The sequence below is a fragment of the Anastrepha ludens genome, chromosome 3, assembly GCF_028408465.1.
Source record: "Anastrepha ludens isolate Willacy chromosome 3, idAnaLude1.1, whole genome shotgun sequence".
Taxonomy (NCBI): domain Eukaryota; kingdom Metazoa; phylum Arthropoda; class Insecta; order Diptera; family Tephritidae; genus Anastrepha; species Anastrepha ludens.
Window position 1 is genome coordinate 102,323,475 of NC_071499.1, and position 16,603 is coordinate 102,340,077.

At 35.4% G+C, this 16,603-nt stretch overlaps 1 protein-coding gene across 1 annotated transcript; it reads right to left on the minus strand.

Moving 5' to 3' along the window:
• Nucleotides 1-790: 790 nt before the first annotated feature.
• Nucleotides 791-2,199, minus strand: LOC128856656 (uncharacterized). The gene is made up of 2 exons (XM_054091969.1): nucleotides 1,710-2,199; nucleotides 791-1,652 (listed from the first exon to the last, which is right to left on the minus strand). The coding sequence occupies exons 1-2, from the start codon at nucleotides 1,777-1,779 to the stop codon at nucleotides 913-915; spliced, it is 810 nt and encodes a 269-aa protein (XP_053947944.1). The 5' UTR covers nucleotides 1,780-2,199; the 3' UTR covers nucleotides 791-912.
• Between the last annotated feature and the right edge of the window lie 14,404 nt (nucleotides 2,200-16,603).

Here is a 16,603-nt window from a genome sequence, read left to right on the forward strand (position 1 = left end):
GATGATAGTTATTCATATAATCCACTAACAAATCAAGTAATGCATGTTTGACTTGTTTTTTTTTAATTTTTATAAAATTTAAATTAACTAAAAATTAATTGAAATAAATATGTAATTAATTATATTAATAGATTAAAAAAATTTGTCTAAAATTCTAAATTATGGATGGTCATTTAAAAGTTACTAAATTAGATAATAAAATTAAATTAACTATTCAAAATTTTGATACTCATAAACCAATAAAAAGATTAAATGAAATATTTCCGAATATTATTAGAGCAATTATTTGTGGACCAAGTAATTGCGGAAAAACAAATGTATTATTAAATATATTATCAAAGATTTATTATTCTGATATAATAATTTGTTCAAAAACTTGCTATCAAGAAAAATATAAATTTTTAGAAGATATGATAATTCAATTCAATAAATTGTGTGTTAAAAATGATTTGGAATCTAAAGATATAAAATGTTTATCAATTCAATCTCTACCAACACCTGAAAATATTAAACCATATTCTGTAATAATATTTGACGATATCTCTACAGAACAACAAGATAATATTGCCAATTATTTTGCTTATGGTAGACACAATAACATTTCTTGTTTTTATTTATGTCAAACATATTCAAAAATACCTAAACAATTGATAAGAGATAATGCAAACTATATAATTTTATTTAAACAAGATAAGACTAATCTGAAACACATATTTAATGATCATTGTAATGATATTGATTATGATATTTTAAAAAATATGTGTATTCAATGTTGGAAAGAACAGTTTGGATTTTTAGTAATAGATAAAGAACAAGAAACAAATGATGGTAGATATAAAAAAATGTTTGAATTTTTCTTTACAATATAAAAAAATGTTTGAATTTTTGTTTGAATAAGATTTTTATTTTTTATTATATCCAGTTATTTTGGAAATCTTTATATTTTTCATTTTTTTCATCAAAAACTATATCTAATATTTTTCTATATTTATATAATCCATCAATGGTTATATCTAAATTTTGCAATTTTTGGTATTGTGTTACCAAAAAGCCTATATAACGTAATTTACAAGCATAGCTTTCGCTTATCTTAAATTTTTTATATATATCTTTCATAGTTGTATATTTACATTTTACACCAATTTTTTTATAACCTTTTTCTAATTGCAATTTTCTTGCATATTCTTCTAAAATTAATCCTATTGTACAATTTATATAAAAAGTATTTTTCTTATTTTGTAATAATAATTTATTAATTTTATATAATTTTGTAATATTATCATCAATACTATCTTTTTGTAAATTTTGTATAAATTCATTATCAATTTTAAAATCTAAACCAACTGGTTTAGATTGGTTTACACGTTTTGATTCCAATAATTCTTTTAAATCGATGAAATCAAATTCTCTTTTATCTTTCTTATAATTTTTTTTATCTTTTTTATCCATAAACATATTATCCAAAAAATTTTTATATTTTTCATTTTTTAATTTTAGGCCATTGCCTTCAAATATATATTTTTCTTTTAGTTGATTAAAAGAAGAAATACGTTTTTCTATACAAAAACTGGTGAAGGTTTCAAGATCTTTAAAAAATTTTTCCCCTTCTTCATCAAATCCATCCTTGCTTTCATCGAAATCCATACTTTCTTCTGAAACAAATAAATAAATTAATAAAAACTTAAAAAATTACAAAAAAAAAAACTTACCAGCCATAGTTATAAAATCTTTTTGTTTTGTTTTTTTTTTGCGTCCACCCTCTTCTAACGCTAAATACATACTGCACTTGTAACCATGTGTTGATGTATAAAAGCTTATCAAATATTATGCTTATCTTGCAGTTTGTGACTCGTATTCAACAGTATTTCATTTTTTTTTGGTTTGTGCTTATGCTTATTCTATTTATAGATTGTGAGCAATGTTGATAAGATCAGCATTGCTTGCTTTGCATACTACTCAGCTGTAATTACATTACTTCAGAATATGATGTTTAGATGAGTTGGTTAAGCAGTTGGAATTATAACAATAATTTTGTTGCAAGTTCAAATCTGACTCAAAGACTCTTGTTTTGAGGAGTTCGTCGTTTTTTTTGAAAGGTACTTTAAAAAATAAATGTATCCTTTTTTGTTTTTTTTTTTTGAATAGATTACTTTAAATATTTTGTAATCAATATTTTAACATTTTTTCACTTAATAGACATCGACCCAACACAAAATTTTAACTGTACCAACCTAAATATTGATTACTAGTACATCAAAAATAGATATCTTTAATATCTTAAAAATATTAACTACGAGTAACAATAATTTAGGGTTGGACTCTTCGACCCACATCAAAATTTAAACGTTTATTTTGTGAGATAATATAAGCTAAAAAAATGAGTTAAATGTTAAAAAATGTTAAAATTTTGAGTAACTGTAAGTTAAAAAAATGAGTTAAATGGTAAAAATGTTAAATTTTTGAGTTAAAATGATAAAAATGTTAAAATTTTAACATTTTTGATATTGTCTTGTACCCTGGGATATACATACTACTCACATTCAATTTAGGAAATTTCATCTTCACTAAAATTATCATTTGGTAGTCCATCGTCCAAATAAGAGCTTTCTGAAATAGATTTAAATACTTCTCTGATCATATTTACATATTAAACTCACCACCGAACAAAACAGAATCTCTTCACGAATGCACACAATATTGTCGACTTCATTTCAATACACAATCGTCGGCACAAACATTGATAAGGGGTATCCACTTCTATCAAATACATACACACAAACCAGTCTGCTCTTCAGATGGTTTGCTGTTGGCTGCCGCTACTGTCTCACCTTTTCGATCCCAGACAGTCAACAATGTAGCTATGGGTTTAATCACAGTTTCGATATCGAGTTTAGGTGTCCTGCTGGACATAACTTCAGACTTGGACCATCAATTAGAGCGCAGACTGTTCCAGAATTTCTTCAGTGCCTGGCATTCGACACCTACGGACTACGAATGTGGAATACAGGTTTTGCTTACAAGGCAGATATTGGTACCTCAGCAGCCGAGTTGGTCTATGGAACAGCCTTACGGTTACCATCATAGTTATGCACAAATTGTAGCTGTCCGTGGAATGAAATAGCAGCTTTTTTGCAATATGCATGACCTAAGGCCGGCGGATACATCCTGGCATAACAAAAAACACCACTTATATATTCAGATATGTGACCAGGCCAATGCTACTGTCATTGTCGACGTTAATAAAGGATTATACAGGGTTCTTCAACAACATTAAAAATACCCAGCAAAGAACATTGGCGATAACCCGGTGAAAGTGCCTTTCGACCGATTGAGGCTCCATACTAAGAACCAAAATCACATATAAATCACACGAATAGAATGCAACCTTGCAATATCTTGCATTCTTCTTTACATTGTAGTGTTTTGCCTTATCTCTCCTGTTTCAACTGAACCACAGCTATTTTATAACAAGTTCTCTTCAGTTATTTGTAATAAAATGTGGGTGCTTTTAAGCTCGTGGTTAGTCGAAGGGAGAGAAAGGCAGATACATACAAGGGAACCGGGTATTTTGCTCACCTACATATGTTCCCACTTTTTCAATACGTATTTTTGTGCTTCCATTACTAGCAAAACTTTCACCACAACGATTTGGTTTTGAAGCAAGTAACAGGTAAAAAGTTTATTTCCAATCAGAGGCTACTTATTTTTGCCACTGAAATCTCAAAGTTAAACCACTAAATAGTGTCCACACACCAACCCGTACGAGTGGCGTATCCTAATTGAGTAATTTCGATTACTTATTGATTGGTCTAGCCAGTGACATATTGATTGAGTGCGGCAAGCATAGAGTAAAACATACACGCGTACTTATATTACAAATTTTAGTTTAGCTTACACACATGTCCGAATTGCCGAAAATGAACATCAGCGCTTAAGATTAATTAAAGGCATAACAGTAGATTTCCAACTCAATCCCATATCTTCTCAAACGTTGATCGAATAGCTTCAAGAGCTGCATCATTTGGATCTTAAACGGGTGCATACCAAAATCTTTTAACCCCGCCTTCGAATAGCTGTAATTGGGTTGTTGTTATTGGAACAGTATAAGCATTCCCCATACAATTTCGGGGAATGCTGTTGGAGTGACAATCCCTGGGCGGATAACGTAGAACCGACTGCCGTCGGAAAGATATAATTACCGAGGTCATTGGTCATACTTTCTGGTACAGAGTGTTTTTGACTGAGTACTATGCTCATATATGGGTGTGCTTTTCTACAATGTGAGCAGGAGTGCTTCGTAATTTGGGCGCGCTGAATATGAATTTTGCCAACAAATTTGAACGATTTGTAAAAATTGTTCGTAAGTGTACCTTCTCAATTTGTCAGATGTCTAAAGCTCGCAGGTAAAACAAAAGCACTATCGTAAGATCTACCAATTAAACAGCACCCATTATGTATGTTATTAAGAGGAAAATAAATTCCGTTGGTAAGTGAAATAAATATTCAGTTCTCAAAACAGTGTGTATGTGCTTAAAATTTATATACGAGAGGACTAACAAAAGTTCGCTAACTTGTTTGGAAAAACAATACAAAAATATTTTTAATTTCATAAATAATTTTACTCTTCACTATTTTTAGCTTTTGCGCATAATTAATACTTTTAATACATTGAGTTACTATATTTCTCAATATTTCTTTCATCTGTAGATCCACCGTTGAAAGCAGTTCTCAAAATTACATATTTGTATCTTCTTAAGTTATGCATTCACCACATTAATTATCTCCGCATTGCTACCAAAGACTTTTCTTGTACAATTTTTCTTAATTTATGGAAGCAACCAGAAATCACAACCTACCAAATATGGCCAATTTGTCGTCAGTCGAATTTCCTTTTGCGATGTAAAAAGTAGCCTTTATTATACTAATTTCCCAATAAATTTTCGCACACATTTGGTAAGCAGTTTTCGACATACTGTTTGACGATTACTGCCTACTAGCAGCTATACTTTTTACTCTAGTTAAGTACACTAAGATCACCTCTTTCGTTATTGACTTTTACTATCTGACTTTAATGGATGGATGGATCACAGGGAGCAAGCTTCATACTCGTACCATGGGCTGTTGTTTAGTTTCCGGATCATTATCATTATCCGGTATGAATTATCATGGCCTCTTTCCGCAACAACCATAACTGATCACATTGCCAGACAGGTGATCACACGACACATGCGCCTGGGAAACACGATTTCAACATATTGATTACTTACTATACTATACATAAATTAGGCATAACTAACACCAGCACCTGCAGCTTCTGCTGCGAAGATGAGGAGTCTATAGAACATCTCATTATCGAATGTCCGGGGTTGACGCATAGAAGGAAAAGGTTTTTAAACAAGTTCATGCTTACAGATGAAGACCTTCAATCACTCCCTCAGAAGGAGCTGGTACAATTCATAAGCATACTTAACAGTCAATAGACAGCATAGGGTGCACAATAGATGAATATGGTCGCAGTGCTAAAGGGCCACACCTTAACCCTTTACAACCATTAACCATTACTATATAATTGGTGGTTAAACCCTTTTTAGGTGTTTGACCGAGCTCCTCCTCCTACTTGTGGCGTGCGTTTTTCATGTTGTTTCATCTCTTATAAGGGATTTTTCATGACAGAAATACACTCGGAGGTTTGTCATTGCCTGCCGAGGGGCGACCGATATTAAAAACAACTTTTTCTTAATTTTTGTGTTTCACGGAGGTTCGAACCAACGTACTCTGAATTCCGAATGGTAGTCACGCACCAAGCCATTCGGCTACGCCTACCAAATAATATTGGGGCAGCCCTGGCAGAATATTTAATAATATTTAAGTGAAAAATTATTTATTTCTGAACGTGCAATGCCCACTGACATGAATTTTATAATACAGGTATATTATACGAGTAGTCATTTTAATTCCTAAACACATCGACGACTAAGAGAGGTATAAATAAAAGCAAATATGTACTTCTAATTGCTCTGCAACAACACTTTCATAGCTGCAGGGTATCTAAAGTTATGAAAATAATAACAAATTTAAGCATCTAAATGTCATAATGTTTTATACTTACTTTGCTTTACTCCCATTTAAATAGCCCCAAAGTATATAATTTATTGGCCTCTTGATGTAACAGCTTCAGGCGGATAACTTAAAAGTTGTTTTAAAGGCTGGCAAAACCAACCAACAAAAACGGAAATTAAACGCACTTCAAAAACAAGAGAACGACTATGGTCGCGTATATACTTATATGTATGTGTACCCGTATGTATGTATGTATAGAAAATACTCTGTATTCTTTGTTTGTACTTTGATACAACGAAGCGTGGAAATCTACGAGTATCTTGTTGATTGTATTCGCGCGCGAACACAAAATGGGTTGGCACAGGATATTTACAGCTATGCTCAGAAAAATAGCAGCAACATTGTGAAAGTAAAAGTATTACTTTACAACTTTGAGTAGAATATTAAGCTATGATTTTGATGTAAAAATCGTATATGGAAGGAAATGCCCAACACCTCAGCGAAAAAGAATTGTGAAAAATCATCAAGAGGCGTGAGCCACTTGGGAATGGCATTTTATTGTACTAATATTGAATGGGATTTCGCATAAAATGTCGGTTATTGTGATCATTTTTTTTTTAATTTTGTAGAAAATTCGGATTTTAAAGTTATGTAGTTTTGTTGTTTATAAAAATATAAAAAATCAAATATAAAAAAGTTAAAGCTTTATAATTCATCACGCCCGTATAAATTTGAATTTATGTGTGGGCAAAAAGTAAGGGGAATTTGGTTGTAAAATGAAAAATCTTTATTTATTCTTGTAAATCAATTTCATCCCCTTCAAAATAATCCCCTCTCGATGAAATACACTTATGCCGACGATTTTTCCAATCCCCGAAACATGCCAAATAGTCCATTTCCGGTATAGCCATCAGCACCTTCTTCGATTCAGCTTTTATCTCCTCAATCGACTAGAAACGCGTTCCCCGGAGTGGTCTCTTGAGTTTTGGGAATAGCCAGAAGTCACACGGACCCAAATCAGGCGAATACGGTGGTTGCGGAACGATATGCGTGGAATTTTTGGCGAAATGGTCACGAAGAACGAGTGCAGTGTGAGATAGTGCATTATCGTGATGCAAAAACCAAGAGCTGTTGGCCCATAATTCTCGTCTTTTTAGACGAATTGCTTCACGTAAACGCGCATAACGCTCAAATATTGTAATATTCTTTATTAACAGTTTGGCCAGGTGGAAGGAATTCATAGTGCACCACACCACGAAAATCGAAAAAAACTGTCATCATGACCTTTATTTTTGAACGACTTTGAAGTGCTTTTTTCGGTCTGGCCTCGCCTTTAGCACGATATTCGCTTGATTGGTCGGTTGATTCAGGGTCGTAAGCATAAATCCAAGTCTCATCTCCCATTATGATGCATTTGAGCTTGTCCTGATAGTCTGAAAGCATTGTTTCACACACATCAACGCGACGACTTTTTTCCAAGAAATTGAGTGCGTGTTGATGTTGTTCCACAAATGGAGGGACCTACAGTTTCAAGCCGACTCCGAACGGCAGATATTTTTAGGAGGAGCTTTTTCATGGCAGAAGTACACTCGGAGGTTTGCCATTGCCTGCCGAGGGGCGACCGCTATTAGAAAAATGTTTTTTTTTTATTGACGTGTTGGTCATCTGTTGACGTCGATGGTCGTCCGGAGCGCTCCAAGTCATCAACACGTTCTCGACCCTCTTTGAAGTCTTTGTACCACTTATAAACATTTTTCTGCGACATGGTCGAATCACCAAATGCCTTCTGCAACATGCTAAACGTTTCCGCAGCCGAAATTTCCTTCCGCAAACAAAATTTGATGGCTCAATCAAATCAGACATTGTAAAAATCGAAAAATGCACTCTTGGTCGTTTGGTAAACACAAGCATAAATATATCACATGAAAGTTGGCCCAGATGTTATTAACAGTGCTGTCAACTCATGAAAAAATAGCTAGAGCGAAATTTTAGTCCCGCGAAGCTTGACAAATAAATTCACCATACTTTTTGCACACAGGTATGCTGCGCTGTTAGAATACCCTGTAAGATAGGATCGGAAATTGCTTACTTAATGATCGTTTCCGAACCCATTTTGACCATGTTCGCTGGCATGCCTTTCACCAACTTGTCCATTCGTACATTTCCCTAGAACCAGTTTACAAATGGATGGTCTTAGTCAGATCCTACTTCTGACGTATTGCATCAGGACAATAACTGACTTTGAGCTTAGTGAAAGGTAGGAGGTTTAGTTCGGTACACACTGACGGGGTTAGGCCTTCAAGTTTTCCTCCCCATAAAAAAAATCATACACATTCTTGGGTGCAATGTTTCTTTTAAATAAAAGCCGTTTAGTTTTTCTCTATGGTCCAAGAGCCTTGGACAGAAGCTAGTTTATATTTTATTTAGACATTTCCAGTCCATCTTTCAACTATCCAACCCTGCAGTCAAATACTAAGAAATCCATGTGAATGGTTGTATTTTGCACTCCTTTTTATGGATGTGTGGTGTTAAAATTACTCTTAGAAACCGAGACCACAGAAGAACATTCATCCCAACATAATTATAGCCGACAATTTTAAGTGTATAAAATCAAAAAAAAAACAAAAAGGTTCGTGCTCACTATGAATGTAAATATCGTGTGAACTAGTTAAAATCATTAAAATCACCTTTAAAGTAAAAAAAAGGTAAAAAAACGGGTTTTCATCTGTAAGTCCGCGCCATTTTGTCAAATTTTGTTTTTAAATCTTGGTTCATATTGAACAAAAACCAGTTTATATTTTTGATTTCAAATACCTGTGAGCCCCGATATTCGTATCGCCAGGATATACCTTTTTTTGGAGGACCATTTTTTGAAGGCTCGCAAAGACTTCGTATGGTGAAAAAAATTTGTAGTTTGTTAGTTGTAGTCCAAAAATATAATTGTGAAAACAGAAATAAAAAATTCTTTTTTGTTTCTATTTTACACGCTTTCAAAGAAATACCCAAAAATGGCCATTTGAAATGAGGCGAGGGCCTGAAGCCATTAGGAAGATCTACAAGGTGAAAGCCAAAATAAACAAGACTGACATAAAAAATAAACGACGGGAGCTTTGTTCTGATAACCTCGAGTTTATTTATGAAAGATAGGCTCATCTGGCCTCGATACACAGTTTTGCGCGATCTAAAAGCGAAAATAGCCTGGCGACACGGATATCGGGGCTATTGATCGGAATGTCCTTCAGGATGTTGGTATAAGCCTTTCGGATGACTTCTACGGACGCAAGACGTTTCCTTGGCCAAATGTTATTTTCCGAATAGATTGAAGTTACAGGGAGCCATATCAGGCGAATCCGGTGAGTGATTGATGCTTAAAATGCGATTTCTAGTCAAAAATCAGTCACAAGAGTGGATCAATGAGATAGAGCATTATTATAAGATGGCGCATAAGCACCAGCTTCCTCCTTCGCGGTATTCTGGGCGAATTCGATGAATACGATGAAATAAACGCTTCAAAATGCCAAGTTAGAAAATTGCATTGACGATTGCCGGTTGGCACGAACTCCTTGTAGACAATTCTCTAAACGGGATTCGGAATTCGGCACTTTGTCGCTTAGTTTCAGGTTCATCTTGGAAACACCACGTTTCATCACTGATAAGGTATTTTAATGGAGACTTATCGCCGACTTTGTCTTGAAGAATATGGAATGTCTATGCATACTTTATTTAAATATGCGGCCTCCGTCAGACGGAAATGCTTTAAATCTTGTGTAGTATTAAAAGTGAGGAATTTGTCTACCATGATCATTTTGCAGTCATTAGGGAGATTGAGTTGGGACGCGAGCATTACAGGGATAAAAAAACAATTTTTTGGCGCAGTACTATATTTGTCTATTCATCTACACATAACTAGGTCTATCGTCCATAACACAAGTATAAACTGAAACCGAATCCTCCACAACATTTTTGACGGCATTCCATTTTTCTTCGTCTATCATTATTTTCTCGATATTTTCTCTATAATTTCTTGAGGTGTAAATACACCAATAGCTTGTTGCAGACCTGTTCTTTCTACGTTCCACCTCGCGCATTTAAAGAAGGTGTGCTCCGCATCATCATACTCAGTATCTCCATATATGCAGTTTGGTTGGCTCACTTTTCCCATTCGCCACAAATACTTGCGAAAGGACCCATGTCCGGACAAAAACTGTGTGAGGTAATAGTTAACCTCGCCGTGCTTTCTTTCTACCCACTTTTTTAGGTCGAGTATTAGTTTCGCTGTCCATCTACCATACCGTTCAGAGTTCCATCTTGCCTACCAAAGTGTGAGTGTTTGGACTCTAATATCGGGGAAGCGTGGTACTGGGATTCCTGTGTTTTTTGCTTCCCATCTCCCTTTGCGCTCTTGTGCTAGAATATCTATATGGATGGTTCCGCTGATAACTAACACCGCTGCTTCAGATACTGTTCTGTATGACGAAGCCACTCTGAGAGCACAGGTGCGCTGCACAGATTGCAGAATTTTCCGCCGGCATTGCACCCTTAGCGAATCTGCCCATATTTCGCATCCGTATAAGAGAATCGAGTTCGTCGTGTCCATTAAAAGTTTTCGCTTGTTCTGCATTGGACCTCCAAGGTTTGCCATGAGCTTACTTAGCATGCCGCTTACTTTGGCAGCTCTTGTGGAAGCATGGTTTATATGCGCCCAGTAGGTTAGCCTTGTGTCTAATTGCACTCCTAGGTACTTGACCACTCTTTTTGTCGATAAAGTGGCATCGAGTACTTGTAGGTCTACTTCTGATGGGATACGTCTGTTCGTTAGAAGGATTAGCTCTGTTTTCTCTGTGGCCAGCTTTAATCCATGGTCTTCTAGCCATGTCTGGACTCGGATCATCACCTGATTTAACTTCCTTTTGGCTTCGTCAGTGTTTCGGGCGATTATTACAGCTGCAATGTCATCTGCGTATCCCACTAAATGCACATCCTCAGGCATCTCTATTCGAAGGATTTTATCGTAGCTTATATTCCAGAGTTCAGGTCCGAGTATTGATCCTTGGGCCGCACCTGCTGTTATATGTTTGGTCTTACACCCTTCTCGCGTTTCGTATAAGGGCACGCGATTGCTTAGATAGCTGCGAATAATCTTCAATAGATTATTCGGGATCTTGAATTTTACCTTCAAGGTTTCAATTACGTCGTCCCAACTTAAACTGTTGAAATCATTTCTAATATCCAGTGTGGCTAGTAATACTAAGCGTTTCGGGTATCGATTACCTGCCTGGGCATGTTCTACGCTAGCTATTACATCTTGGATGGCTCCTAAGGTAGATCTGCCACTTCTAAAACCATACTGCCTGTCGGACTTAACTTAAACTTTAAGCTTCCTACTTCTGCCGTGTTAAGGGAAAATCGCTTTTGAGAAAGGACACAATAAGATATAACTCCATCTGTCTCGCGCTTTTTTAAGAAAGAAATTGTGCAGATTCCCTTTAACAACGGTCAAGGGGACACCGATGTCTGAGATGAGGGCAACTGAAAACGGTTCCGATGACTCCTTCCTGGCAATTTCATTTCTCTCTTTGTCCTATGCCCTGGAACCCAGATAAAAGAAATGTTTCCTGCACATTCGAGATGTTTGATCTCCTCCAACGGTCCTGATACTCGGAGGTTTTCCGAGAGAGAACCACCATTACAAAAAACACATTTCCTATAATTTGATGTTTCATGTCCACAAGGGACGGACAAAACCACACAAAACCTACTTGTAGCTGAGCTGATGCCTCGTAAATATGTCAACACCTTCAATTTGGCATTTTCCACTTCACTATCAGCTTTCGTACATTGGAGCTGTAGCAAATTCGTGTACGTATCTACATTAGTACATATGTAAAGGGTATTCCAATAAGAGGTTTTATTTTGATATTCACAGAAAAATTCTGCTTTTTAATATAGATTATCGGATGTTTATTTTATTATAAAGAGGAAGGTATGCCGTTAATAGTGGAAAATAATATCAGGCCCATGACCACCACGACAACGCTTACAGGACAATATCCTTTTCATGAAATTTTCCATAACCGAATTGCAAAGTGGCTGCCCTCTGTCCTCGATAGTCTCACGTATTCCATCTTTGAGGTCTTGAACCGACCCTGAGCTGTTGGCCCCAAAGAAAAAATTCACAAGGTGCTAAATCACAAGATCTCGGTGGCCAATTGTGATCACCTCTTCGAGAGATAACACGGTCTGGAAACTTTTCCCGTAAAAGTTCAATGGTTTCTTTGCTTGTGTGGCACGTTGCGCCGTCTTGTTGAAAATAAACGTTGTCCAGATGAATACCATCCGACTTCGGCCGTAAAAAATTGTTAATCATCTCCCGATAGCGGTAAATAACACCTGTTATTGGAAAACCCTTTATGTAAATTACGTGGAATTTGAATATGCTATTGACGTACGTGTTCGAGTGCAGTTAGCAGGCTACCACAGCTTGGAAAATTTATTGTTCATAAAAGAGCTGTGAGGATTCATTTTAGCCAAAATTACAGCGATAAAAAATATAGCCAAAAACCTTTTCGTATTCTGAGTTTAGTAATGTGCGTATCTATTCTAAGATAGAGCGATTCCATGTCATTGTCCATGTCGGGCCGTAATTGAGTTACACAAAAAAGCAATTTATTTCATCAGATTCCCAACCTACAGGTTATGATAAAATCTCGAAATATTTCTTCCTTTTAAAAATTTCTGAAAAAAGAATTATTCTATGAATAGAAATGAATAGAACTCTTCCATTTATAAGAAAATTTCAGCGAAACACAATTTGCTCCGATAAGCTTATATTTATATATTGGGTAGTCGAAAAAGTCTTTTCGTATTTTGTCAATAGATGTCGTTGGAGTCATCTATCTCCAGTGCTACCAATCACATTGTGTCATTTCATATGGAGTTAGAAAGGTGACATTTTAAGCTTTATTTAACCGAAAAAACTTAAATTCGGAGAAGTTGAAAAAAAGTTATAGCTGTTCAAAAATTAATGAAAATAATGAAGAAATTCGCTATATTTTGAAATTTTTGTATAAAAAAGGGAAGAATGCCACACAAGCCACCAATGAATTTTGTGAAGTTTACGGAGACAATGCTGTATCAGTTCGTGTAGTAAAACAATGGTTCGCTCGCTTCCGTTCTGGAAATTTCGATGTGAAAGATGCACCTCGCTCCGGTCGACCTATCTTTGAAAAAGTCGATGAAATTATGGAAAAGATTGACCAGCACCGTCACATAAGCTGCCATGACATCGCCAAGGCACTAAACATTCATCATCAAACGGTTTTGAACCATTTAAAAAAGGCTGGTTACAAAAAAAATATCGATGTTTGGGTACCACATGAATTGTCTGCGAAAAATTTAATGGACCGAATTAACATCTGCGATTCTTTGATGAAACGAAATGAAATCGAACCATTTCTGAAGCGAATGGTAACAAGAGACGAAAAGTGGATCAAATACGACAATAATGTGCGAAAAAGATCACGGTGCAAGGGTGGTGAAGCTCAACAAATGGTCGCAAAGCCAGGATTTACGCCTCGAAAGGTTATGCTGTATGTTTGCTGGGATTGGAAAGGAATCATCCACTATGAGCTGCTCCAGCCTACTCGAACGATTGATTCTACACTTTACTGTCAACAACTGATGAGATTGAAGCAAGCAATCGAAAAAAACGGCCAGAACTGATCAGCAGAAAGGGCGTTGTCTTCCATCAGGACAACGCTAGGCCACACACATCTTTGATGACTCGGCAAAAACTGGGAGAGCTTGGCTGGGAAGTTTTGATGCATCCACCATATAGCCCTGACCTTGCACCATCGGACTAACATTTGTTTCGGTCAATGCAGAACTCCCTTAATAGAGTAAAGTTGGCTTCAAGAGAAGCCTGTGAAAATTACTTGTTGCAGTTTTTCGCCGAGAAACCACAAAAGTTTTACACTGATGGAATAATGTCTCTAGAAGAAAAATGGCAAAAGGTGGTCGACCAAAATGGTACATATTTGGTTTAATAAAGTTCATTATAAACATAAAAAAAATGAGTTGAAGTTTGATTAGAAATACGAAAAGACTTTTTCGACTACCCAATATATCCTCATTGTGTTCTCAGAACACTCCGCCATCAAATTGGGCTCATGGGCTAAGGTTCACTTCTAGGTAGAAAACTGTTATATTATAAATTTAACTGATCTTTTAAGATACCTGAACATCAATGTCGATTTCCGTATTTAAATAAAAAAATTCCAGCTTCCCTGCACGGAACTGTAGACACTGGTGCGGCTTCGAGCTCTCCGGATCAAAACCCGCAGGCATTCATAAAACAAAACAATGTACTACAGTTTCGAAGTTGTTTCCTTGTTCAGCAGATAAAATGTAACGCAAGTTGCGATGTATTCGTAGCAGGCAACATGGCATGCGGTGTCAACTAAAGCTCTCCGCTTTTCCATTAGGGTGGTTACAGTATATACGAGTATAATGCTAAAAATAACAGTTTCGTTTTAAGATCAAATTTGAATGAAAAACTAGGATGTTTTGGGAGAAATCGCTTATTCTCCCAACTTTAGCCTCAATGTGGTATGTGTTGACATAATCAGACTGGACCGAAACTTTGTCAATCACATTTTCAAGCTTTTCGGCACATCTTAGGGCGAAAACGAAAATTGATATCTCGTGAATATATGTTTATAAAAGTATGCTGGACATCAGAATTCGTTTTAGAGGTATAGGTTCCTTCGGCAAAGTTTCTTATTTTGATTCCTAGAATACGATTTTCACAGAGCAATGAGCGATTTTTAAATCGACCCGCCCTACTACTCATACATACATTTCTATAGCTGGGGAAAACATCAATGTTCGGAAACATCGATTTTTGTTAATATTTGATTATAAAAAATAAATTTTTTCAAAATAATACAAAAATTAACAAAACTATTTTATTTTTATGAAAATTGATTTCCTTCTAGGAAACTAAATTCCTTTTCTTCTGCGAAACTAAGTTCCTGATAAGCTGACTGATCTGATCTGGCCAACGTCGTCATACAGACAATGCCTACTTATACATACATACATACATACATATGTGCTTCAAACTTGAGTTCTCGGAACTACTGATACTGATTAAATGGGCTTTTCTTGCACACATGATGGTGTGATCAATTTAACTTTCCCATAAAAAGTGCAGTGTGCAAAAATAATGGAAAGTAAACACATTATACATATGTATGTATGTGTGAAGAGCGATAAAAATAGCAGCAATGCAAAATGCATACGTTGTTGTTGTTTTAATGCCGTCAGATAATTTGTAATACTGTATGTAAAGTGGAGGAACATTTTCTTCCATATACTTGAAGGTACGAAAAGTAATCTACTTAACACAGAATTCTGCAAAAGTGCAAAAGCTCCTCCTTAAATAAGTACCAGATACACTAGTAAATACCCGGCACGTGCTGCTATGTCGCCAAGTCAAAATGTGTGCGAAAGAGAAAATACAAATTAGCAGATATATCATAGAAATCTTCTTTGCTTTGCCTGCATTTTCTCGTTGGTGATAGATGGTTTCATAACTATATATGAATGATTGTGATTTATACTGCATGAAAAAAAAGGCAGAGGCTTATAATAAACCAAACAAGAATTTAAATTATAGTGAGTTGACTTTGCTCTTATTGTTTTACCAGAAAATATCAACAAAAAAAAAGCGACCAAAAATATCATTTTTGAAATGTTTTAGTCAATAGCAAATATTGTGAACTTCTTTCCGAAGTAGGTACTGCTTTGCGTTATGTGAAAGAAATTTAGGCCGAAATTAAGTTTGTAATACTGATAGTGAATACGAGTAGCGTTCATATTCCCGTCATCATCCCGTTTGAAGGACGCACTAAATATATTCAGGCACGATTCATCTCTAAATTCATAATACCGATATGATACGAGGGAGGGCTTTTTTATTTTGCTCCCAATAATGGAAACACAGTCAAATAATTACGAAAATAGCTTTATTGGTTTTTAAAATATGCTATTGCAAGTCAATACACTTTTGCATTATGTCCATTATGCAAATTATGTTTTCACATTCTCTGTGACAGTTGTGAGTAGAATCTTACACTTTAGTCCCATAAAAATCTTTATTTTAATAACTATTGTATTACAAAGTATTAAAGAATTTTCCAACCTTTCTTTTCTTCTAACTGCAGCATTGTTTGTTTATTTTCGATAGTCTCTGCCATGCGTTTTACTAGATTTTGGTTTTTATATATTTCAACTAACTCCGCTTTTTTCGTGGAATAAATTTTTCTTTAATTAGACACAAGTTACTTTTAGCCAAAGGCACCTCCTCATTGCATTTGAAAATTTTATACTCGTACATTTTCTTCCTAGAATTTTTGAATAAATCGACGTTTAATGGTGATAAGTGGTAAATAATTTTTAAGTTACTCGGCATTACACCAACCTGAAAGTCTCTGAGGAGTTTTGTAGACCTTGCTGTATTTATATGTGACTCATTAGTTCA

Excerpts from the sequence above, each read along its gene's own strand:
- LOC128856656 (XM_054091969.1), bottom strand. The coding sequence starts at position 1,779 with ATGTATTTAGCGTTAGAAGAGGGTGGACGCAAAAAAAAAACAAAACAA. Across the intron at positions 1,653-1,709 it reads AGATTTTATAACTATGGCTG|AAGAAAGTATGGATTTCGAT; the intron begins GTAAGTTTTTTT and ends TATTTGTTTCAG.